The 25,002-nt window shown below is 45.5% G+C and overlaps 1 protein-coding gene and 1 long non-coding RNA gene across 3 annotated transcripts in view; one reads left to right on the forward strand and one right to left on the reverse strand.

Moving 5' to 3' along the window:
* Positions 1 to 239: 239 nt before the first annotated feature.
* Positions 240 to 25,002, reverse strand: part of hdhd2 (haloacid dehalogenase-like hydrolase domain containing 2) — a 31,351-nt gene continuing 6,588 nt past the window's right edge. The window contains exons 2-7 of one of the 2 annotated variants that reach the window (XM_073064042.1): positions 21,585 to 21,708; positions 19,827 to 20,035; positions 16,369 to 16,453; positions 12,540 to 12,756; positions 5,504 to 5,567; positions 240 to 583 (exon numbers count right to left, since the gene is read on the reverse strand). In XM_073064042.1, the coding sequence (XP_072920143.1) occupies positions 480 to 583; positions 5,504 to 5,567; positions 12,540 to 12,756; positions 16,369 to 16,453; positions 19,827 to 20,035; positions 21,585 to 21,685 (780 nt within the window). In that variant the 5' untranslated portion in view covers positions 21,686 to 21,708 and the 3' untranslated portion in view covers positions 240 to 479. The remainder of the gene's footprint in view (positions 584 to 5,503; positions 5,568 to 12,539; positions 12,757 to 16,368; positions 16,454 to 19,826; positions 20,036 to 21,584; positions 21,709 to 25,002) is intronic. The other variant, XM_073064041.1, reaches the window with a different exon arrangement.
* Positions 6,465 to 8,551, forward strand: LOC140737594 (uncharacterized). Its single transcript, XR_012101194.1, has 2 exons — positions 6,465 to 7,630; positions 7,784 to 8,551. It is a non-coding gene; the product is annotated as an uncharacterized lncRNA (long non-coding RNA).

Genomic DNA, 25,002 nt, shown 5'->3' on the forward strand with positions numbered 1-25,002 from the left:
TACCTTTCCCTCCCGGCTTCTATCTTCATTTCCCCCACCCAAACTTCCCCCTCACCCATCACTGCCAGCTTTCCCCACTCCCCTCGTGTTCTGCCTTTTGTCCCCTTCCTTTCGTGACTGCCTGGACTTCGGAGTGACCCAGGCCCACTTCCGATAGTTGTGAGGGTTATTTGAACCTGATCCCACTGTCAGCAGCCTACAGAAGGACAGAAAACATACACAGCTTCTCCTCTGCCCTCTGATAGATACCAGTCATCTTTATTTATTTTATTTCAAGATACAACATGGTAACAGGTTTTCTGGCCCAACAAGCCTGCGTCACCCAATTACACCTGACTGATTAGCCCGCTAACCGGTACGTCTTTGGAAACCAGAGCACCTGGAGGAAACGCACAGTCGCAGAGAGAACCTGCAGCAGCAGAATGGAACCTGGGTCGCTGGTGCTATAACAGCGATAGGCTGATGTGCCGCTAATCTTTTTACAGCATATTGTGGAGTATGTGGTCAACAGCTTGGGGGAAAGCATCACACGTCAGATAAGGAGCAGGAGTTATTTTGCATTCATCCCCGCATCGATATTTGCCTTAAGAAAAAATTAAACAAGAAGTGTCAGGCGATTGCCAAAGACTAGTCTTGCAACACAGACACGCTACTGAACAATAAGATTTCTTTTAATAGCTGCCAATGCTTTAAATTATTAATTATTAAGAAATGTCAAGCTGCTTCTCTTTACAAACAGAGTAGGTCCAGACAGCAGGGCAGCACGGCACACAGGAGAGAAGAGGGACAATGAGTTTGGCTATTGCCACCCTTGGGTTTCGAAAACCTGCAGACTGGAGACAGAGGCAATGACAAGAAACCCTGCAGCATTGAGACCCTGATAACAGAAACAGAAATTTAAGAGCAAATGTATCGAAAGAGAAATATTCATTTACAAGCTCTACATATAAATTACATATTACAACCTCACAACACTCACATATCTGACAGCTAATTAATTAGTTACTGTTCTAACATAAAGAAGGCAGTAGCCAATTTGTCTGCAGTAAGAACCTCAAACAACCGGGTAATAAACAGATCACATGCTTTTGTGAGTTAGTTGACGGATACAAATATTCAGAATATGAGGTGTTCCGAAACTGGAACACCTTATTCTCAGTCTCGGTAGCCTCCAACCTGAGAACATGAACATTAATTTCTGTAATTTGCAGTAATTTCTCCCCCCCCCCCCCCCCAATGTCTTTTCCTATTATCCATTTTGGCTCCCCTCTCACCTACTCATCACCTCCTCCCAGTGCGCCTCCTCTTTCCCTTTCTCCCATGTCAACTCTCCTCTCGCAGATTCCCTCTTCAACTCTTCACCAAATCCACCAACGCTCCCCCCCCCCCCATCTGCCACCTACCTATCTTCCCCCTCACCTAGCCCTCGCCAAGCTGTGGGAAGCAGTTCAAGCTAGGAGGTGAAAGCTCGAGCCCGCTGGGTGGGGAACAGGGATGAAGTGAGAAGCTGGGAGATGTTAGGTGGAAAAGGTAAAGGGCTGGAGAGGAAAGATTCTGGTAAGAGAGGAGAGTTGACTATGGGAGAAAGGGAAGGAGCAGAGGTGAGAGGCAAGAGTGTGGAATAGAAGGGGGGGGGGGGGGAGAAAAAAAAATCGGCAGAAGTTGGAGAAATTGATGTTCATGCTATCTGGTTGGAGGTGCCCAGACAGAGTATGAGGTGTTGCTCCTCCAGTCTGAGAGTGACCTCATCATGGCAGGGGAAGAGGCCGTGGGCTGGCCTGTCAGAACACCAATGGGATTGTAATGAAAATGGTTGGTGATGGAGAAATTCTACTTTTTTTCCAGGATGGAACAATGCAATTCAGGTGCAAACAGGGAAGGAGGGAGGGAGAGAGAGGGAGAGAGAGAGAGATAGAGAGAGAGAGAGAGGCCACGGGGGTGGGGGAAGAGCGACATAAAGAGAGTGACAGTGATCACGGGGAGAGAGTCTGATAGTGATCTCGGAGAGAGTGACGGCGATCACGGGGAGAGAGTCTGATAGTTATCTCGGAGAGAGTGACGGCGATCACGGGGAGAGAGTCTGATAGTTATCTCGGAGTGAGTGACAGGGATCACAGAGAGAGAGTCTGATAGTGATCTCGGAGAGAGTGACGGCGATCTCGGAGAGAGAGTCTGATAGTGATCTCGGAGATGTGACGGCGATCTCAGAGAGAGAGTCTGATAGTGATCTCGGAGAGAGTGACGGCGATCACGGGGAGAGAGTCTGATAGTGATCACGGAGAGAGAGTCTGATAGTGATCTCGGAGAGAGAGTCTGATAGTGATCTCGGAGAGAGTGACGGCGATCTCAGAGAGAGAGTGTGATAGTGATCTCGGAGATGTGACGGCGATCTCGGAGAGAGAGTCTGATAGTGATCTCGGAGAGAGTGACGGTGATCACGGGGAGAGAGTCTGATAGTGATCTCGGAGAGAGTGACGGCGATCTCGGAGAGAGAGTCTGATAGTGATCTCGGAGAGAATGACGGTGATCTCGGAGAGAGAGACTGATAGTGATCTCGGAGAGAGTGACGGCGATCTCAGAGAGAGAGTCTGATAGTGATCTCGGAGAGAGAGTCTGATAGTGATCTTGGGGAGAGAGGCTGATAGTGATCTCGGAGAGAGTGACAGTGATCTCGAAGAGAGAGTCTGATAGTGATCTCGGACAGAGAGACTGATAGTGATCTCGGAGAGAGAGACTGATAGTGATCTCGGAGAGAGACTGATAGTGATCTCGGAGAGAGTGACGGCGATCTCGGAGAGAGTCTGATAGTGATCTCGGAGAGAGTGACAGTGATCTTGGAGAGAGAGTCTGATAGTGATCTCGGAGAGAGTGACGGCGATCTCGGGAAGAGAGACTGACAGTGATCTCGGAGAGAGAGTCTGACAGTGATCTCGGAGAGAGAGTCTGATAGTGATCTCGGAGAGAGAGTCTGATAGTGATCTCGGAGAGAGTGACAGTGATCACGGAGAGAGAGTCTGATAGTGATCTCTGAGAGTCGCAGCAGGAAAAGGACGAGAAGTTTAAAATTAAAGCTTTTTCCTCCATTTCTTCTCCAGACATTTTACTTGTCGTACAGAGCCATGTGTGTTGTTGCAGGTTGATAAAACCCTGGTTATAGAGTTAGACTGATCTGAGAGTAGTTAAACGGTCGGTATAACATTGTGGGCTGAAGGGCCTGAGATGTCCCATGTTCTACTCAGAGAGTTAAAGTCAGACACAAGCTTCTGACTCTACAATACAGCTGAGTTAAACCACCCCAAGTTGTAAAAATTATTTATTTAGCAATACAGCACTGAACTGGTCCTTCCAGCCCTTTGAGTCCGTCCGCCATCAAGAATGCCTACCGTGCTATTCCACTCCCGCACTTCAGGAAGTCTGATCACCTGGCTGTACTTCTACTCCCTGAGTACAGGCAGAGACTGAAGACTGCAGCACCAGTAGTGAGGACCAAGAAGGTGTGGACAAGGGAAGCACAGGAGCACCTACAGGACTGCTTTGAATCAGTGGACTGGACTGTATTCAGGGATTCACCTTCAAACCTGGATGAGTATGACAGTGATGCTTCACTACCAGATGAGCTCAACACCTTCCAGGCCCACTTTGGAAGGGAGAATAATACTACAGCTGTGAAGATCTCTGCTGCATCTGATGATCCTGTGATTTCTGTCTTGGACGCTGGAAGACCACAGTCTGTGCGGATTGGTGATAATATCTCCTCCTCGCTGACGATCAACACTGGCACACCTCAGGGGTGTGTGCTTCACCCACTGCTCTACTCTCCCTATACCATAACTGTGTGGCTAGGCATAGCTCAAATACCATCTATAAATTTGCTGATGATACAACCATTGCTGGCAGAATCTCAGATGGAAATGAGGGAGCCTACAGGAGCGAGATATACCAGCTAGTTGAGTGGTGATGTAGCAACAACCTTGCACTCAATGCCAGTAAGACCAAAGAGGAAGGGTGGGAAGAGGGAACACAAACCAATCCTCAGAGGGATCAGAAGTAGAGAGAATGAGAAATTTCAAGTTCCTGGCAGTCAAGATCTCTGAGGACCTAACCTGGTCTCAACGTATTGATGCAGCTATAAAGAAGGCAAGACAGCAGCTATACTTCATTAGGAGTTTGAAGTGATTTGGTTTGTCACTTAAAACTCTTGAAAACTTCTACAGATGTACCGTGGAGAGCATTCTGACAGGCTGCATCACTGTCTGGTATGGAGGGGCTACTGCACAGGACTGAAAGAAGCTACAGAAAGTTGTAAAATTAGAGAGCTCCATCTTGGGTACTGGCCTCCATAGCATCCAAGACATCTTCAAGAAGCAGTGTCTCAGAAAGGCGGCACCTGTCATTGTACTTCAGGGAGCACAAAGCGCAGAAACAACTATCACTGTGATGATTGTACGCTCTAGTATCAATTGTTTGCTGACAATAAAGTAAAGTAAAGGACCCCCATCTCCTAGGGCATGTCCTCTTCTCACTGTTACCATCAGGAAGGAGGTACAGAAGCCTGAAGGCACACACTCAGCAATTCAGGAACAGCTTCTTCCCCTCTGCTATCCGATTCCTAAATGGACATTGAACCCTTGGACACTACTCCTTTTTAAATATATATTATTTCTGTTTTTCACTATTTTGAATCTATTCTCTATATATACACACTTATAATAATTGATTTAGTTATTCTTTTTTCTACATTATCATATAACGTTTTGTACTGCTGCTGCTAAGTTAGCAAACTTCACGACACATGCTGGTGATAATAAACCTGATTCTGATGGTCTTCATAAAACAAAATACTATGTACAGGAGTTGGGATGTTATGCTGAAACTGAGTAAGACATTGCTGAGGCCTAATTTGGAGTAATGTGTGCAGTTTGGTCACCCACCTACAGGAAAGGTGTAAATAAGATTGAAGGAGTGCAGAGAAAATTTACAAGAACCTGAGTTACAGGGAAAGATTGAATAGGATAGGACTTTATTCCCTAGAGCATAGAAAAATGAGGGGAGATTTGATAGAGATATACAAAATTATGAGGGGCGTAGATAGGGGAAATGCAAGCAGGCTGTCTCCACTGAGCATGGGTGAGACCACAACTAGAGGTCATAGGTTAAGGGAGAAAGGTGAAATATTTAAGAGGAATTTCTTCACTCATAGGATGGTGGAGTGTGGATGCGGGATTGATTTCAACATTTAAAAGAAATTTAGATAGATACATAGATGGGAAGATGATAGTCCGGGCACTGGTCAATGCAACTAGGCAAAATAATAGTTTGGCCTAGATTAGAAGGGGTGATAGCCTCGTTCCTGTTCTGTAGAGTTCTAAGACTGCGGTGAAAACCTGTCTCCTCTAAATACCTATCATGGTAAAATGCACAGAAGTCACAGGAAGAGAGTAACAGGAGTCCTTGATCACCTTTATCTACTGAGAAATAACCACATATTCAGAAATAAACTTACCAGTTTTTACCAAAATACCCAACATCCCAGCATTCTGTGCTCCACCAACATCATCCCGAACGTCCTGCAAACATAAAGAATTATCCTGCAGAGTTTCTTCCTTTTGTATAAAGTACACAGCTGGGGTAATGTGACAGAAGAAATATCAAACAATAGAAAATAAAATAAAAAGTTTCAAAAAACAAAGTCATGAAGAAACTCGGGTAACTCCAAACTACAGAAAACAGAACAACTGTTGGTGACACGGCAGTGTAATTTAACGGAACGTTTTACAGTGCCAGTGGCCCAGGTTCAGTTCTGCACTGTCTGTAAGGAGTTGGTCCATTCTCCCCACGACTGAGTGTGAAGTACTTTGCTATGGCTGTCACACAAGCACATTGTACCATCATAGAACATATCTGTAGAACACAACAGCACATAATGTTGTGCAACCTTTCAACCCATTCCAAGATCATTCTAACCCTCCCCTCCTCCAGAACTCTCCATTTCTCTATCATCCATGGGTCTATCTAAGAGTTTCTTACATGTCTCTAATGTATCTGCCTCCACCACCACCATGGGCAGTGTAATCCACGCACTCCCCACTCTCTGTGTGAAAAAAACTCACCTCTGACATCCCCCCCCATACTTTCGTTCAATTAAAGATTAAGGTTCAAAGTTCAAAGTAAATTTATTATCAGAGCACATACAGCCCTGAGACTCATCTTCTTGTAGTTCTTACCTTAAAAGTTATACCCCCCTTGTATCAGCCATTTCTGCCCTGGGAAAAAGTCTCTGGCCATCCATTTGACCAATGCCTCTTATCATCTTGCACACCTCTATCATCACCTCTCATTCTCCTCTGTTCCAAAGAGAAAAGCTCGAGTTCACTCCTTCCTTTAATGAGGTGTCCAGAACTGAAAATAATACTCCATGTGGTCTAACCAGAACATTACTTGTATCCTTGAACCAAACTCCTGACTACTGTTGGGGTTAATTCGGGACTGCCATTACAGGTCAGGAGTGGCTCACGTAACACACATAATGTTAGGAGGCTGGAATGCGAGGGAGGGGGAGCGAAACTGGGGACCCCGCTACACCGATACTATTAGTGTCACGCGATTCAGTAAACAAAAGAAACAGGTAACTCGTGAGCATGTGGCTGCGGGCCAATAAGATGGACACAAGTGCCCGATATTACCTAATATGTAGCGGGGGTTGTGCTGGGGGGAAAAGGGGTATAAATAAGAGCAGATTGTAAGGGGAAAACAGAACGCCTTCTCCAGCGACTCCGTGGATTCGCTGTGCCAGTTACGAATTCTGCAATAAAGCCACGTTTTGTAATATTCCGGTGTAAGTTGTCTCTCTTCCTAAACGAACACAGGGCAGAATTTCAAGCCCAACATTTGGTGACCCCGACGTGGGGAGGGAGAGACAACACAGGCTGGCGGGTCCGACAGCAGACAACTTGCGGCCGCAAGCTCGACTAAGGTCAGGAAGTGCCTGTTATATCAAAGACTTCCACTAGGTAGTTAAATCACTGAGTTAGATCTTGTCTGCTGACGGACCCTCACCAACCCCAAATTACCCTGGGAGAGATCATTCCCGGTGCAGAATCGTGACTGGTAAGTACTAACTCTTATCTGTTTTTAGGAAAATTCTCCGCCCGTGGAAAAGTCTTCTGAGTGAGGGTACCCGCCGCCCACGATGGGCATAAAAGTCTCAGGAGTGAGGAGGAGAAGAGAAAGTGTTCCGCGGTACACCTTAGTGCACGGGGATACTGACGGCGCCTACCTTAGACTGGTTGTTAAGAGGAGAAATCTCCCACGCGAAGGTCAGGTTTTGAAAGGCGACCGTCCCACATTTGATCCTCTCTGTGTACTAGGGAGCCATGGAGCACTTCAATTTCGAGTTACCGAAAACTCAGACATTTGTGTGTTGAGTAACAGTATATGAGAGTTTTTAGAAATATGGTAAAATTGATAACTGTGCGAGTTCAATAAACTAACAGTGAGCAGCCGCAGGGGTCGGACACCATCAAGGTAGGAGTGGAAGTGTTCCTCCGAGGCCCGGGGAAGCTCACCTGGAACGGAAAACGGTGGCATGGTCCATACCCTGTCACCGAGGTCTCCAACAGGGCATTAAAAGGTAAGAAGGGAGGGGGACAATAACTGGCATCATTTTCTACTGGCTAAATAAGACCTCTGGCAAGTGGGGAGCGTTTCTGGGACAGTCGGCTCTAGGACTGTCTATTTAAATTGCTATCTTTATCACGTGTGGTTGTTGCATACCCTGTATTAGGACCCTAGTCATCCGGACTATAGATCGAGCCTTGACTGGAAAGAATGGACCTCCACCGGCGTACCAGGCACCCTTGTTCCCGGTGGAAGGGGAGGACACGGCCCTCCCGGAAAGCGGACGCGCTATGGGAGGACACGGACTGAAATGGACCATGGCAAGGGGGGGATTGTGAATTTGTTATTGAATAAGTTTTCTGAAATGTTGCATGCTACTTGTAAAAATTGCGGATGTTTAGGGAACCCCTACCCATATTTTGTGACCCTAGGTCGGACAAATCAGGATAAGCAAATAGGGAGGACACGCCAAAGAGTGCCGGGGGACGCTCACCTCTCTGCCTGATCCCGGCAGCCGCGGAAAAGATTGTAAGGGATGTGGGGATGTGGCCTCTGGGAGGCCAAGGGAGGGAGTGTTGGGGTTAATTCGGGACTGCCATTACAGGTCAGGAGTGGCTCACGTAACACACATAATGTTAGGAGGCTGGAATGCGAGGGAGGGGGAGCGAAACTGGGGACCCCGCTACACCGATACTATTAGTGTCACGCGATTCAGTAAACAAAAGAAACAGGTAACTCGTGAGCATGTGGCTGCGGGCCAATAAGATGGACACAAGTGCCCGATATTACCTAATATGTAGCGGGGGTTGTGCTGGGGGGAAAAGGGGTATAAATAAGAGCAGATTGTAAGGGGAAAACAGAACGCCTTCTCCAGCGACTCCGTGGATTCGCTGTGCCAGTTACGAATTCTGCAATAAAGCCACGTTTTGTAATATTCCGGTGTAAGTTGTCTCTCTTCCTAAACGAACACAGGGCAGAATTTCAAGCCCAACACTACTGAAGACCAACACACACCCTACACCTTCTGAACCATCCTATCAAGGCACTGCAACTTGGTGGGATCGTGGACATGGACCCACGACCCCTCTGTACATCAATGCTGCTAAGAACCTGTCAGTAATCCTGTACTCTGCCTTCACCCTTCTCTGGGACATCGCAGCCCAGCTCCGATTCCTGCCAATGTCCCATCGCAGACTCCTTCTACACTGTCCATCTCCACCTCCACCAAGCTTTGTGTCCTCTGTAAACTCCTAACTCATCCAGGAAGAATAAAGGAAAATATATCTAGTGCTTATAGTTTGGTCCTGGAAATCCAGAAAATGCTGGAAGAACTCAGCAGGTCAGGAGGCAACTATGGAAATGAATAAATAGTCACTGTTTCAGGCAGAGACCCTTGGTCAGGACTGGAAAGGAGGGGGGGAAGATGTCAGAATAGGAAATTTGGGGGGGAGGTGAAGGAGAAGGTGAGAGGTGGTCAGGTGGGTGGGGGAGGAGGTGAAATAAGTGAGAAGCTGGGAGGTGATAGGTAGAAAATAAGTGGCTGAAGAGATTGTGGAGCCATTAGTAATGATCTTTCAAGAATCACTAGATTCTGAAATGGTTCCAGTAGACTAGAACATTGCAAATGTCACTCCACTTTTCAAGAAGGGAGAGAGGCAGAAGAATGGAAACTATAGGCCAGTTAGTCTGACCTCAGGAGTTGGGAAGATGTTGGAGTCAATATGAAGGATGAGGTCTCAAGGCATTTGGAGATAAAATAGGCTGAAGTCAGCATGGTTTCCTCAAGGGAAAATTTTGCCTGACAAATGTGTTAGAATTCTTTGAAGAAATAAGCAGGATAGACAAAGGAGAATCAGTAGATGTTGTACACTTGCCTTTGAGCCAGACATGAGGCTGCTTCACAAGCTACAAGCCATGGCATTAAAGGAAAGATCCTAGCACGGATAAAGCAGTGGCTGATCGGCAGGAGGCAGCGAGTGGGAATAAAGGGATCTTTTTCTGGTTGGCAGCCAGCGACTAGTGGTGTTCCACAGGGGTTTGTGTTGGGACTGATTCTTTTTACATTATATGTCAATGATTTGGATGACGGAATTGATGGGTTTGTTGCAAAGTTTGCAGGTTATATGAAGATGGGTGGAGGGGCAGGTAGTTTTGAGGAAGTAGAGAAGCTACAGAAGAACTTCGACAGATTAGGAGAATGGGCAAAGAAATGGCAGATGGAATAGTGTCAGGAAGTGTATGGTCATGCACTTTGGTAGAAGAAGTCATAGGACTGACTGTTTTCTAAATGGAGAGAAAATACAAAAAATTGAGGCACAAAGGGACTTGGGAGTCCTTGTGCAGGATTCCCTGAAGGTTAATTTGCAGACTGAGTCAGTGGTGAGGAAGGCAAATGCAATGTTAATAGAATATAGAACATAGAATAGTACAGCACATTACAGGCCCTTCGGCCCACAATGTTGTGCCGACCTTCAAACCCTGCCTCCCATGTAACCCCCCACCTTAAATTCCTCCATATACCTGTCTAGTAGTCTCTTAAACTTCACTAGTGTATCTGTCTCCACCACTGACTCAGGCAGTGCATTCCACGCACCAACCATTCTCTGAGTGAAAAACCTTCCTCTAATATCCCCCTTGAACTTCCCTCCCCTTACCTTAAAGCCGTGTCCTCTTGTACTGAGCAGTGGTGCCCTGGGGAAGAGGCGCTGGCTGTCCACTCTGTCTATTCCTGTATTGGACCTGTATTGTGCTGTAGGTTTTCTATGTCTCTAAGCTGTTCTAAAAAGCCATCCCTTAGACATTCTACAAAATTCTCTCTCGAGGTCCAGTACTGGTCTGGTTTTCCCAATCCAGTTCCATGTTAAAATCCCCAACGATTATCATAACATTGCCTTTCTGACACAACTTTTCTATCTGCTTCATTTGTAATCTACATCCTGTTTGGAGGCCTGTATACAACTGCAGTTAGGGTCCTTTTACCCTTACCATTTCTGTAACACTGAGTGTCATAGGAAGTCATTCCTACCTGTGGCCATCAAACTTTACAACTCCGCCCTCGGAGTGTCAGACACCCTGAGCCAATAGGCTGGACCTGGACTTATTTCCACTTGGCATGATTAACTTATAATTTAATTATTTATGGTTTTATATTGCTATATTTCTTCACTATTCTTGGTTGGTGCAGCTGTAACGAAACCCAATTTCCCTCGGGATCAATAAAGTATGTCTGTCTGTCTGTAACTCAACCCATAGAGACTCTCCACCTTCCAATCCTATGTCATCTCTTTCCAATGATTTAATATTATTTCGTATACACAGAGCCGCAGCACCCCCTCTGCCTACTAACCTATCTTTCTGCACACTGTATATCCTTGGATTTTCAGCTCCCAATGGCAGCCATCCTTTAGCCAAGTTTCAGAGATGGCTACAACGTCATACTTGCAAATCTGTAGCTGAATTTCAAGATCGTCCATTTTATTTCTTATGCTGTGTGCATTCAAATATAATACTTTCAGTCTAGTATTTGTTACTTTCTGTTTTAACTGCACCACGCCTCTATTGCCCTGTAACTCATCCCACTGGCTGTGATTATGCCTCATATCCTGCCTGTCATTTCTTTCTCTGTTGCATGCCATCTTTGATTTATTTCTGTTTTCTTCTTCCTCAGCCCTATCACTCCAGTTCCCATTTGCCTGCCAAATTAATTTAAACCCTCCCGAACAGCTCTATTAAACCTGCCTGCTAGGACATTGGACCCCTTTGGGTTCAGGTGTAACCCGTCCTTTTTATATAGGTTGTACCTCCCCCAGAAAAGGCCCCAATGATCCAGGAACCCCAAGCCCTGCCCGCTACATCATTCTCTCAGCCACACATTAACAAGCCTGTTCATGCTATTCTTGTGCTTGTTAGCACATGGCACAGGCATCAATCCTGACATTACTACCCTGGATGTCCTGCTTTTCATCTTCTTACCCAACACCCTGAATTCTCTCTTCAGGACCTCCTCCCTTTTTCTACCTATGTCATTGGTACCAACGTGTACCGAGACTTCTGCTGTTCACCATCTCCCTTCAGAATTCTCTGCACCCAATCCGAGACATCCCGTACCCTGGCACCTGGGAGGCAACACACCATGTGGGCCTCTCTAACAGGCTGACAGAACCTCCTGTCTGTTCCCCTCACTATGGAATCCCCTATGACTACCAAGTTCCTCATCTTCCTCTTTCCCTTCTACACCATGGAACCAGGCTCAGTTCCAGAGACCCGCTCACCATGGTCATCCTCTGTCAGGTCACCTCCCTCAACCGCATCCAAAATGATTACTGAGGGGGATGGGATGGCCACAGGGGTGCTCTCTACTATCTGAGCTCTTCCTTTCCCTTTCCTGACAGTCACTCACTTATCTAACTCCTGCATCCTCAGGGTGACTAACTCCCTGTAGCTCCTCTCTATCTCCTGCTCACTGTCCCGAATAAGCTGTAGGTCATCAAGCCTCAGCTCCAGATCCCTAACACGGCCTCTCAGAAGCTGCATCTTGGTGCACCTGGCGCAGATGTGGCCATCTGGGAGACTGGAAGATTCCCACATCCGACACCTAGAGGAAAATACTAACCCTACAGACATGTTCTTTATTCCTCAAAAAAATGCAAGGAGAAACCAAAACCGAAGTCCAGCTACACACTTACCTCTCCGAAGCCCGCTTTTGATAGGAAGTTGATAGATTCTTGATTAGGTTACGGGGAGAAGGCAGGAGAATGGGGTTGAGAGGTATAATAAATCAGCCATGTTGGAATGGTGGAGGAGACACAATGGGCCGAATGGCTTCATTCTGCCCCAGTGTTCTTATGGTGTTATGGCTTGAATGGGGATTTGTTTCAGTAGCAGAACTGAGGTAGGGTGGAGTTGGACAAGATCAAACATACATCACCAATCATTACAGCCTCCTCTGGTTCACACCCAATGCTTCGGAGGGCTTCAAGGAAGAACTGTTTCTCTGGTTTTCCTACAACTGTGGCTGTGACGTCTGCTGCATACTCCAGCCCGGTGATGAAGGCTCCAGGTCCAAGTGATAATCCATCTGTCTTCTTGTAGTATCTGGCCTTGTGTATGGCAATCAGAGGGGCGTCATCTAAAAGTAACCTACAGAAAAGCAGGAGTCAGAACAAAACAGAACTACGTGATCAACAAAGAAAAATTGTTTGTCCCTCAACTCCTGCTGCCACACATATGGATAAACGATCTGGTATTGTGTCCTTTCTGTTCTTGTTGTCTTGTCTTTTCAAGATTCAAGATTGTTTAATGTTATTTCCAGTACACAAGTGTAAAGGAGGACAAAAAATGGTTATTCCAATCTGAACACCAAAAAGTACAATCAGGTAAAAAGCACAATAAATACTGCATAAATACAACAGATAGTCTGTAAACATTGATTGATTCTATTTCCATAGAGTGCTGCTAGGCACAGGAGTGTCTGTACATAGGGGACTCTGACAGGAAATGATAAAGTACTGGTGGCTGGGGGTGTGGAGGAGTGGATCAGTGGGTGGAGGTGTTGATCAGCCTCACTGCTTGGGGGAAGTAACTGTTTTTGAATCTGGTGGTCCTGGAGTGGATGCTACATAGCCTCCTCCCTGATGTCCACTGCGTCACTACCCTGGCGCTGAAATAAGTTCCAAAACTTTTGAACTACTTGATGACTGGAACTGTCAAGTAGTTCACTATATTTTATTTTGATCAATATTTTTGCAGTGGCTTTGTGTGGAGAGTGAATTTTCCACCCCAACCTATTGCAGAGAATAGTGACCCAATGATCCTGAACATTTTAAATCTATAAATATCACCTCTTATGGGAAGAAAAAAATGTAATAATTATCTTGCCATCACAGATGCATTGACCAGATACAATATCTGATATGATTGGTGGGAAAAGCTCTTCCAGATAATTCATAACTGGCCGTACCCACCGGTAATACTACCTACTTTGCACCCTTGTCTCTGACACTGTGCCAGAATACAACAAGCAATACTGATCACAGAACAGAAAGCTAACTATCAAAAAGGGCAAGTTAAATATCTACTTTCTTTGGAGCTGAGAAGACAGTGTTAGATCAGGATGTAGAATTGTTACTTTTCTTGTAGTTTATCTCTCCTCTGCTTCTTTATATTTTCATATAATGACCTCTATATGTGTAATTATTCAGTGAATTTTCCAGTAATTATAGTATAGCAGGCTCCTCAAGTTGTCACAGTAGGGGAGGTGGTGGGGATAAGCTCCCACTACCTATTAAATGCTCCCAGTGACGTCGGTCTCAAATAGCCTCTGACAACCAAGTCCATCTCCTGGCCTTCATGTGTGGTTTAACTACTGAACCCAGAGGAACCATTTCTACTGACAGGAGAAGGGGCAAAGGTAGGTTACTGGTGCCTTAAAAAAAGTTGCTTTGGGCAGATGGGACTCATCAGCTGTGGTTGGCAGCTCATCCAGAAGGAAAACTCTGATCTCAAATAGCCTGAGGCAAAATCGGGAACTGGTATCCCTAAAGTAGTCCGATGTTGAGTTCAATGCTGATCATCAACTCCTGCGATGCCGCTGGTGCCAAAGTGTGTCAGTCTCTGCTGTTCTTTTGGATTCATCAGTTGTGTGTTACAGGGCACCCGGGTGGAGGAGCAACACCTCATTTTCTGACTGAGTTCCCTCCTACCTGATGGCATGAATATAGGTTTCTCCTTCTGGTAAACAAATTCCACCCACCCTCATCCCACTCCCCACTCTGACCTTCCACTTCTCAGCTGCCTAGTACTTCCCCCGCGGGGGTCCCCTCCTCCTTTGCTTTCTCCTCTGGTCCACTCACCTCTGCTATTCGATTCTTCCTTCTCCAGGCTTTTACCTTTTCCACCTCTCTGGCTTCACCCATCACCTTCCAGGAAGCCTCTCTCTCTCTTCCCCCTACCTTTTTACTCGGGCATCTTCCCCGCTCCCTCTCCGTCCCGATGAAGGGTCTCAGCTTGAAACGTCGACTGCGCTCTTTTCCATCGACACTGCCCGGCCCGCTGAGTTCCTCCAGCATTTTGTTTGAGTTGCATTGTATATGATTGGAATATTGTTATTTTTTCAGTCAGAGATCAGTTGTTTGTATAAGACAACCACAAATTCCTTATTCTCTGCTCTTTCTGGTCATTAATAAAGCCAATCTTTTATCTAATCTGAATAAAGTTGGACTTTCACAAACTTACCACAAAAAAATGAGTTTAACAATTCCCAACACAATTAGTCCACAGAACTGCCCCAAATACAACACAGAATCGATTTCACATTGATACAGCAAATGATCACAGGATGAGTAACATCACTCAGGAGCTGTTCAAATGTAACCTTTCGAAGGAAAAGGCATCTTTAAGGAGATTTGGAGCTTTAGATTCCACTCCACCAGGTCTGAGTTGGTCCGTGAAGCGGCTGAAATTCATTTTGCATCTCACTGTAAATTAAATTAGGATTTACAGTAGAGAATCACTATTTACTCCCTAAAACCATAAGATATAGGAGCAGAATTAGACCATTCAGCCCATCGAGCCTGGTCCACATTCCATTATGGCTGATTTATCATCTCTCTCAGTCCCATTCTCCAGACTTCTCCTTGTAAGCTTGATGCCCTAGAACCTCCACTTTAAATATACCCAATGACTTGGTTTCCACAGCCGTCTGTGGCAATGAATTCCATAAATTCACCAACCTCTGGATTAAGAAATTCTTCCTTACCTCTGTTCCAAATGGACGTCCCTTTATTCTGAGGTTGTGCCCCGGTCCTGAACTCCCCCACAAAAGGAAACATCCTCTCCACATCCATTCTATCTAGACCTTTCAACGTGTGAGGTGTTTCAATGTGATCCCCTCTCGTTCTTCTAAACTCTAGAGAGTATAGACACAAAGCCATCAAACACTCCTCATACATTAACCCCTTCATTCTCATGAACCTCCGCTGGACCCTCTCCAATGCCAGCATATCTTTTCTTAGATAAGGGGCCAAAACTGCTCACAATATTCCAAGTGTGGGCTAACCAAATCCTTATAAAGGCTCAGCATTACAACCTTGCTTTTATAGTCTAGTCCTCTGAAAATGACATTGAATTTCCATTCCTCACCACTGACTCAACCTGCAAATTAACCTTCAGGGAATCCTGCACGGGAGCTCCCAAATCCATTTGCACCTTGGACTTTTGAATTTTCTCCTCATTTAGAAAACAGTCTATGCCAAAGTGCATGTCCATACATTCCCGACACTGTACTCCATTGCTACTCCTTACCCATTCCCCTAACCTGTTTAAGTTCTTCTGAGCCTCCCTAGTTCCTCAACGCTACGACTGGAAAAAGCTGCAGGAAGTTGTAAACTCAGCCAGCTCCGTCACGGGCACTGGTCTCCCCAGCATCGAGGACAACTTCAAAATGTAATACCACAAAAAGGACTTGCCTCTTCTCATTGCTACCATCAGGGAGGAGGTACACACACTCAATGTTTCAGGAACAGCTTCTTCCCCTCCACCGTCAGATTTCTGAATGGACGATGAACCCAGGAACAATTTTTTTTCTTGTCCTTTCACATTACTTACTTAACGTTTTCTATTCATTTGCTATTGGAACATTTAAAATGGTTATGTATTGCAATGTACAGCTGCTGCAAAGCAGACATGTGGCAGTGATACTAAACCTGATTCTGATTTGTGGACTATTTTCTTTCATCATTAACAAACCTTTACCTGAAGGCCTTGTTCATTGTGTTGTAGTTAAAGTGTTGAGGAGCTAATCCAATAACCACACCATTCGGATCACTTGTGTCTACTCCTGCAAGAAAACAATCCCGATTAAACTACCGATGTCTACAGACTGGAGCAGAAACTGCAGATGCCGGCGGATATCACTAAAACGCTGTAACACGGCAGATGTAACACTGAAGGACTAAACGTGGCCGTGTGCTGGGTTGGGGCTGGACACTCTAACTGTTTGCTCCATGGGAGACAAGCCTGATCGCATTCTTCTAAAGCTGCACTTGCGCAACATGAGGAATCACTCTTACAAAACATGGCTCCAGGACAGTAAACACACACCTTCAATCTACAGGCCGTGGGTTATATTATTACTTTTCAAAATGTTTTTCTCTGACTGTCTTTCTGCTATCATAATTATATGTGCTATGTGTGAGTGTTGGTACTGTGTTTTGTACTTTGTCCCCAGAGGAACGCTGCTTCATGTGTATGGCGGAAGGTCCTGATGGAATACCTGGTAAGGCTCTGAAAATCTGTGCCAACCAACTAGTGGGAGTATTCAGGGACATTTTCAACCTCTCACTGCTACGGGCAGAAGTTCCCAGTTACTTCAAAAAGGCAACAAATATACTAGTGCCTAAGAAGAATAATGTGGGCTGCCTTAATGACTATCATTAGGTAGCACTCACATCGACAGTGATGAAATGCTTTGAGAGGTTGGTCATGATTAGACTGAACTCCTGCCTCAGCAAGGACCTGGACCCATTGCAATTTGCCTATCGTCACAATAGGTCAACGGCAGACACAATCTCAATGGCTCTTCACAGAGCCTTCAACCACCTGGACAATACAAACACCTCTGTCAGGATGCTGTTCATCGACTATAGCTCAGCATTTAATATCATCATTCCCACAATCCTGATTGAGAAGTTACAGAACCTGGGCCTCTGTAACTCCCTCTGCAATTGGATCCTCGACTTCCTAACCGGAAGACCACAATCTGAGGATTGGTGATAACATCTCCTCCTCGCTGATGATCAACACTGGCGCACCTCAGGAGTGTGTGCTTAGCCCACTGCTCTACTCTCTGTATACCGTAAATTCCAGTGTATAAGCCAAGAATTTGGCCCTAAATTTTGGTCCTAAAATTAGGGGGTCGGCTTATACAGAGGGTGCCAACTTTGGAAAAACAAATACACGGAAGACAGGTCGTATTTATTGGCTATTTTTGAGTCAAATTGGTTCCACTGTCGACGCATGAATTCTTTGAATGGTTTGTTTAAATTCACATCTCGTGGCTGGAGCACGGACATCAAACCACCGGGGATGACTGCAATGTCCGTATTTTCAGCTTTCAGTGCTGCTTTTGTCTCACCTGACAAGTACACTTTGAACATGTCCCAGACAAGTAGCGACTTTTCCTTCCTGAAACCTTCAGGATGTCGATGCCACACCTCTTTAACCCACTTCAAGCAACCCGCTTTGTCCATCCAGCAGCGTTCTTGAACGTAAACAACACCCCACGGGAATTTTCTGAGCAATCTTTGTTTTTTGTCTCAACACAAGATCACGTCTATTCATAAATCGGGTGCACCAACTTCGTGTAGCTTTGAAATTTTCACTGACCTCACGGTGTTTTTCATCCCATTTCAACACTTGAACTCGAATCATTTCTCTGGTAACAAAGCATCCTGACGATCGCTGGTGATTCACCCACTCTAAAACTTTTTCTTCCAGTTCTGGCCACTGGCATGTTTTCCTGTGGTTTACACATTTCGTCTTTGGCATTTCCCTCAGCGTGTCCTCTGCCTTTCTCCACTCTCTCACTCTCTCACGTTTACACTAAACTTCTTAGCAGCTGCAGAATTATTCGTTCCTTTAGCAAAATCAACAACCTTCAGCTTGAAGCCAGCATCATATTGCATTTGTTTTAATCTTTTGTACGTGGCGGTCGCAAACTCAATACTGAGTACACGTACTGATCCCGCCACCCCGTGTTATGTTTTAACGAGATTGCGATGGGTATTAAATGGTTTCACCGGGGTTACATTTCAGAGGATTCTTTTCCATTGGAAACCTAATCCAAAATTTCTCTCCCTGATTTATTTATTAAGAATTCGCCTATAGCACTCTACAATGTGTAGGCCTGTTTTCTTAGCAGGTACTGGTTCACAGAATTTCCAGGGTCCGGATCTGGCAAAGCTGAGTACCGGCATGTGAGATCTTGTGATCTTTTCTGGTTAAATCAAAACCCTCTACAAAAGAGGTCGGCTTATACAAAGGTAACATGAAAAAGTCACTTTTTAACCTTGAAAATGGGGGTTCGGCTTATACTCCAAAATATACGGTACACGACTGTGTGTCTAGGTATAGCTCAAATACCATTTGCTGACGATACAACCATTGTTGGTAGAATCTCAGGTGATGATGAGAGGGTGTACAGGAGTGAGATCTGCCAACTAGTGGAGTGGTGCCACAGGAACAACCTAGCACTCAACAGCATTGGATCTCATTGGAGACTGAACTCATTGGAGTTTAGACTAATGAGGGGGGAAATCCCATTGAAAGCTATCGAATATTTAAAGGCTTTGATAGAGTAGATGTTTCCTATAGTGTGGGAATCTAGGATCAGAGGGCACAGATAGAGTGGATGTGGAGAGGATGTTTCCTGTAGTAGGGGAGTCTAGGACCAGAGGACACAGATAGAGTGGATGTGGAGGGGATGTTTCCTATAGTGGGGGAGCCTAGGACCAGAGGACACAGATAGAGTGGATGTGGAGAGGATGTTTCCTATAGTGGAGGAGTCTCGGACCAGAGGACACAGATAGAGTGGATGTGGAGAGGATGTTTCATATAGTGGAGAGTCTAGGACCAGAGGACACAGATAGAGTGGATGTGGAGGGGATGTTTCCTATAGTGGGGGAGTCTAGGACCAGAGGACACAGATAGAGTGGATGTGGAGAGGATGTTTCCTATAGTGGGGGAGTCTCAGACCAGAGGACACAGATAGAGTGGATGTGGAGAGGATGTTTCCTGTAGTGGGGGAGTCTAGGAACAGAGGGCACAGATAGAGTGGATGTGGAGGGGATGTTTCCTGTAGTGGGGGAGTCTAGGAACAGAGGCCACAGCAGAACAGAAGGATGTCCATTTAGAACAGAGATGAGGAGGAATTTCTTTACCTAGAGGGTGGTGAATCTGTGGAATTTAATGGAACAGAGGGAGTGGAGGCCAAGTCATTGAATATATTTAAAGTGGAGGTTGATATGTTCTTGAGTAACAAGGGCATCAAATGTTACGAGGAGAAAACAGGAGAATGGGTTGAGAAGTGTAATTAATCAGCCATGATGGAATGGTGGAGCAGATTTGATGGGCTGAATAGCCTAATTCTGCTCCTGTGTCTTAGGATGAATGGTGTTTGTCTCATTATATGGCCCTTTCAAGAATCAGCCTACCTTCAAAGTCTTCAAGTGCGCTGTCATCCACCAATAGTAAAGGTCTGACCTGTTTCTGCTCTACAAGGTTCCTGGCCGCAGTCAAAGATGTGAAGATCTCATTCTCTTGGATGGGGAAGCAGAGTTTCTGCAGTCGTTCAAACAGAGCTCGTTTACATTCCTTGGTGGTGTTAGTGACAAACTTCACCTCTACAGGAGCATGGCGCAACCTAAGCATACAGAATTTCCAAAAAGCACATTAGCGCCTTTCCCAGCTAATTGCATCAGAACAGTTCTATATTAAACACAGAATTAGTAGGTGTGCGCGTCCAATCATCTTCATACACCCATGCATACTGTAAAACATTGGAAGTTTCCTTATTTCAACCCAGACACAAACTGAAATTTGAACAAACACCTGGTATTTCTATAACTATTAGAAATGTGGTTTTTTGATTTTTAAAATGAGTGCACAGTAGGGTAAAAGTTCATGTCACACTTAGAGCACCAGTGAGCTGGGTTCAATTCCTGCCACCGTCTGCAAGGAAATTTGGACGTTTGCCCCATGACTGGTTGGGTTCCTCTGGTTCCCTCCCATAGTCCAGAGACGTACCGGTTCTGGTGAGTGAGCTGGGGCATACCGTGTTGATGCTGGAAGCAGGGTGACACTTGTGGGCTGCCCCCGGCAATTCCTCGGACTGTGTTGTTTGTGTCAATGACCAACGCATTTCACTGTGTTTCAATGTACACATGACAAATTAAACTAATCTTTTAATATTCAACATAACTGACAGTCAGTCCTCAGAGGCTTTAGGTATAAAAATGCCTGAATGCAGAGTGAAGAGGCATTCAGAATCCTAAATGGATTGTGAACAGGTTAGATAGTCTCGTTATGAAGAAAGCATGGATGCTTGCGAAGATTTGGTATGTTATCTAAAACTTTGACAAACCCCTACAGATGGGTGGTGGAGAGTATATTGACTGGTTGCATCACAGCCTGGTATGGGAACACCAATGGCCTTGAATTGATACGGCCCAGTTGGTCACAGGTAAAGTTCTCCCCACCATTGAGCATATCTATACGGATCATTGTTTAAAGGAAACAGCCAGGCCTTGCTCTCCTCTCACCGCTGCCATCAGGAAAAAAGGTACAGGAGCCTCAGGATTCATACCACCAGCTTTAGGAACAGATATTATCCCTCAACCACCTGGATTTTGATCTGGTGGGATAACTTCACTTCACCTCACTCACTCCAACAATTAACCATTCCCACAACCTATGGATTCACTTTCAATGACTCTTCATCTCATGGTCTATTATTAAGGACCTCCAGCACCCAGGACATGCCCTTTTCTCACTGTTACCATCAGGTAGGCGGTACAGAAGCCTGAAGGCACACACTCAGCGATTCAGGAACAGCTTCTTCCTCTCCGCCATCCGATTCCTAAAGGGGCATTAAACCCTTGGACACTACCTCATTTTTATTATTTCTGTTTTTGTGCACTATTTTTAATTTAATACATATATATACTTACTGTAATTGATGTATTTTTATTATATTATCATATATGTACTTCATTGTACTAGTGCCAGTGATATTAAACCTGCTTATTTACTTACTTGTATTTATTGAGTATGCCTACAAGAAAATGAAACTGAGGATTGTATGTAGTGACATACCTACCAGTACTTTAATAATACATTTACTTTGAGGTATTGGAAAATCATGTACCATTTATAAAGAGTTTATGGGGATCAATAAATTTGGATTTTCTTACTTCTGCAGTGCCTCCTGGGCACCAGATATAGCTGTGTCTTCCACGTGCAGGGTTCCACTGAGGTCGATTAGAACAGCCTTTATTACTCGTCGAGTTGCCATTCTCCAACAGCAGCAGGAACCTACTGGCAGGAAAACAAGCAAAACCAGAATTACTAAGGTTATAGTCGCCAATGGATGTTGCGTACTTGCCGTCTGCATTGTCACCGTCAATCAGCTGACGAGCCCCATCTGCGCAGACAATTAATATGTTACAGGGTGTCTGATCACCATCTTGTGTGGAGATCCTCTCGTAACACACTTGGAATATCGTGTTCAGTTCTGGTCGCCAAGGCAGGATGCTTTAGAGAGGGTGCTGAGGAGATTTACCAGGACACTACCTGGTTTAGAGAACATGTCTTATGAGGATAGGTTGAGTGAACTAGGGCTTTAAGGAGGGTGAGGGGTGATCTTTAGAGAGGTCAGGGAGAGAGATTTAAAAACTAGTATTCAAGGGCCTTCAGCATTTTCCAGCAGTCCGATCAAATCACGATTCATTAGCAAAGGCAAATAAAATTAAGGAAAGGTCCAGTGGAGTGGCCATTGCTGGAATGGACCAGCTTATGCGAAGTGTTTGGTAAATTTCTTATTGTTCGTCTGTTAGGGCACTGGCAGTTCAATGAGGATAGCTCTGGGAGCCGTGTGTGAGATGTGGCAATTCCGGGGGCTCCAGCCTCCCAGATAACATCTGATCCAGGTGTTCCGAGCTGCAGCTCGATGACCTTCAGCTCATAAGGAAAACTGAGGAGGTGATAGATGGGAGTTACACGGAGGTTGCAGGAGGCAGGTACCTGGGTGACTGTCAGGAGAAAGGAAATGAGCAGCCAGTGCAGAGTACCACTTCACCATATGCTTCAATAATAAGGAAACGGCTTTGGAGACTGTTGGGGACGGTGGGGGGACAGACAACTTAATAGGGGCGAGCAGCAGGTCGCAGGTGCTGAGGCTCAGAAGGGAAGGGGGAGAAAAGGAATGCAGTACTTATAGGGGATTCCATAGTTAGAGCAATAGAGATGAGACTCTGTGGAGCAATCTGAAGTCTAGGTACATATTGGCATCAATTATATAGGTAGGAAAAGGGAGGAGATCCTGAAGAGAGAATTTAGGGAGCGAGGTAGAAAGCTGAAAAGCAGGACCTCTGGGGTGGTAATCCCTGGATTGCTGCCTGTGCCACACACCAGTGAGGGCAAGAATAAGATTTTCGCACTTGATGACGGTGAGGACAATACAAGTGAGGTTGATGTTCTGGAGTATTAAGGAAGAGGAAATGTTGGAGTTCTTAGAACACATTAGGACGGATAAGTCCCCGGGGCCTGACTGAATATTCCCCAGGCTGCTCCACGAGGCGAGGGAAGATCTGGCTAGGATCTTTATGTCCTCGTTGTCCACGGGAATGGTACCGGAGGATTGGAGGGAGGCGAATGTTGCCCCCTTGTTCAAAAAAGGTAGTAGGGATAGTCCGAGTAATTATAGACCAGTGAGCCTTACGTCTGTGGTGGGAAAGCTGTTGGAAAAGATTCTTAAAGATAGGATCTATGGGCATTTAGAGAATCATGGTCTGATCAGGGACAGTCAGCATGGCTTTGTGAAGGGCAGATTGTGTCTAACAAACCTGATAGAGTTCTTTGAGGAGGTGACCAGGCATATAGATGAGGGTAGTGCAGTGGATGTGATCTACATGGATTTTAATAAGGCATTTGACAAGGTTCTACATGGTAGGCTTATTCAGAAAGTCAGAAGGCATGGGATCCAGGGAAGTTTGGCCAGGTGGATTCAGAATTGGTTTGCCTGCAGAAGGCAGAGGGTCATGGTGGAGGGAGTACATTCAGATTGGAGGGTTGTGACTAGTGGTGTCCCACAAGGATCTGTTCTGGGACCTCTACTTTTTGTGATCTTTATTAATGACCTGGATGTGGGGGTAGAAGGGTGGGTTGGCAAGTTTGCAGACGACACAAAGGTTGGTGATGTTGTGGATAGTGTAGAGGATTGTCGAAGATTGCAGAGACATTGATAGGATGCAGAAGTGGGCTGAGAAGTGGCAGATGGAGTTCAACCCGGAGAAGTGTGAGGTGGTACACTTTGGAAGGACAAACTCCAAGGCAGAGTACAAAGTAAATGGCAGGACACTTGATAGTGTGGAGGAGCAGAGGGATCTGGGGGTACATGTCCACAGATCCCTGAAAGTTGCCTCACAGGTAGATAGGGTAGTTAAGAAAGCTTATGGAGTGTTAGCTTTCATAAGTCGAGGGATAGAGTTTAAGAGTTGCGATGTAATGATACAGCTCTATAAAACTCTGGTTAGGCCACACTTGGAGTACTGTGTCTAGTTCTGGTCGCCTCACTATAGGAAGGATGTGGAAGCATTGGAAAGGGTACAGAGGAGATCTACCAGGATGCTGCCTGGTTTAGAGAGTATGGATTATGATCAGAGATTAAGGGAGCTAGGGCTTTACTCTTTGGAGAGAAGGAGGATGAGAGGAGACATGATAGAGGTGTACAAGATATTAAGAGGAATAGACAGAGTGGACAGCCAGCGCCTCTTCCCCAGGGCACCACTGCTCAGTACAAGAGGACATGGTTTTAAGGTAAGGGGTGGAAAGTTCAAGGGGGATATTAGAGGAAGGTTTTTCACTCAGAGAGTGTTTGGTGCGTGGAATGCACTGCCTGAGTCAGTGGTGGAGGCAGATACACTAGTGAAGTTTAAGAGACTACTAGACAGATATATGGAGGAATTTAAGGTGGGGGGTTATATGGGAGGCAGAGTTTGAGGGTCGGCCCAACATTGTGGGTCGAAGGGCCTGTACTGTGCTGTACTATTCTATGTTCTATGAGGGAGAATCTCACTGATACCTATCGAATGCTGAAAGGCCTAGACAGAGTGAATGTGGAAAGGACATTTCCTATAGTGGAAGAGTCTAGGTCCAGAGGACACAGCCTCAAAATGGAGGGGCATCGTTTTAGAACATAGATGAGGAAGAATTTCTTAGCGAGAGGATGGCAAATCTGTGGAATTTGTTGCCACAGGTGGATGTGGAAGCCAAGTCTACTCCTAAGGACTGTGCAAAAGTTTTATATATGAGCTAGGGTACTGACGGCTTCTGCACAGTCCTGTATTTGTCAATGAGGAGCGGAGAGCAAGTTGGAGTAAAGGATGTTGGGAATGGTGAGAGTGGAACACCTGCAGGAGAGTTGTGGGATAGGTAGAAGAGAAGGAATGCTGGAGTCCCAGTCCTGAAACACCAGGCAAAGTCATTTGATTCCAAACAATTGGTTTATTGATCATTACAGAATGTCTCTCTGGTGCTTTCCACTCCTTCCCCTTTTCCCAACCATGATTCCCCTCTCCCTGCCCTCTTCCCACTCTCAGTCCACAATAGAGA

This window comes from Hemitrygon akajei, chromosome 13 (assembly GCF_048418815.1).
Source record: "Hemitrygon akajei chromosome 13, sHemAka1.3, whole genome shotgun sequence".
Taxonomy (NCBI): domain Eukaryota; kingdom Metazoa; phylum Chordata; class Chondrichthyes; order Myliobatiformes; family Dasyatidae; genus Hemitrygon; species Hemitrygon akajei.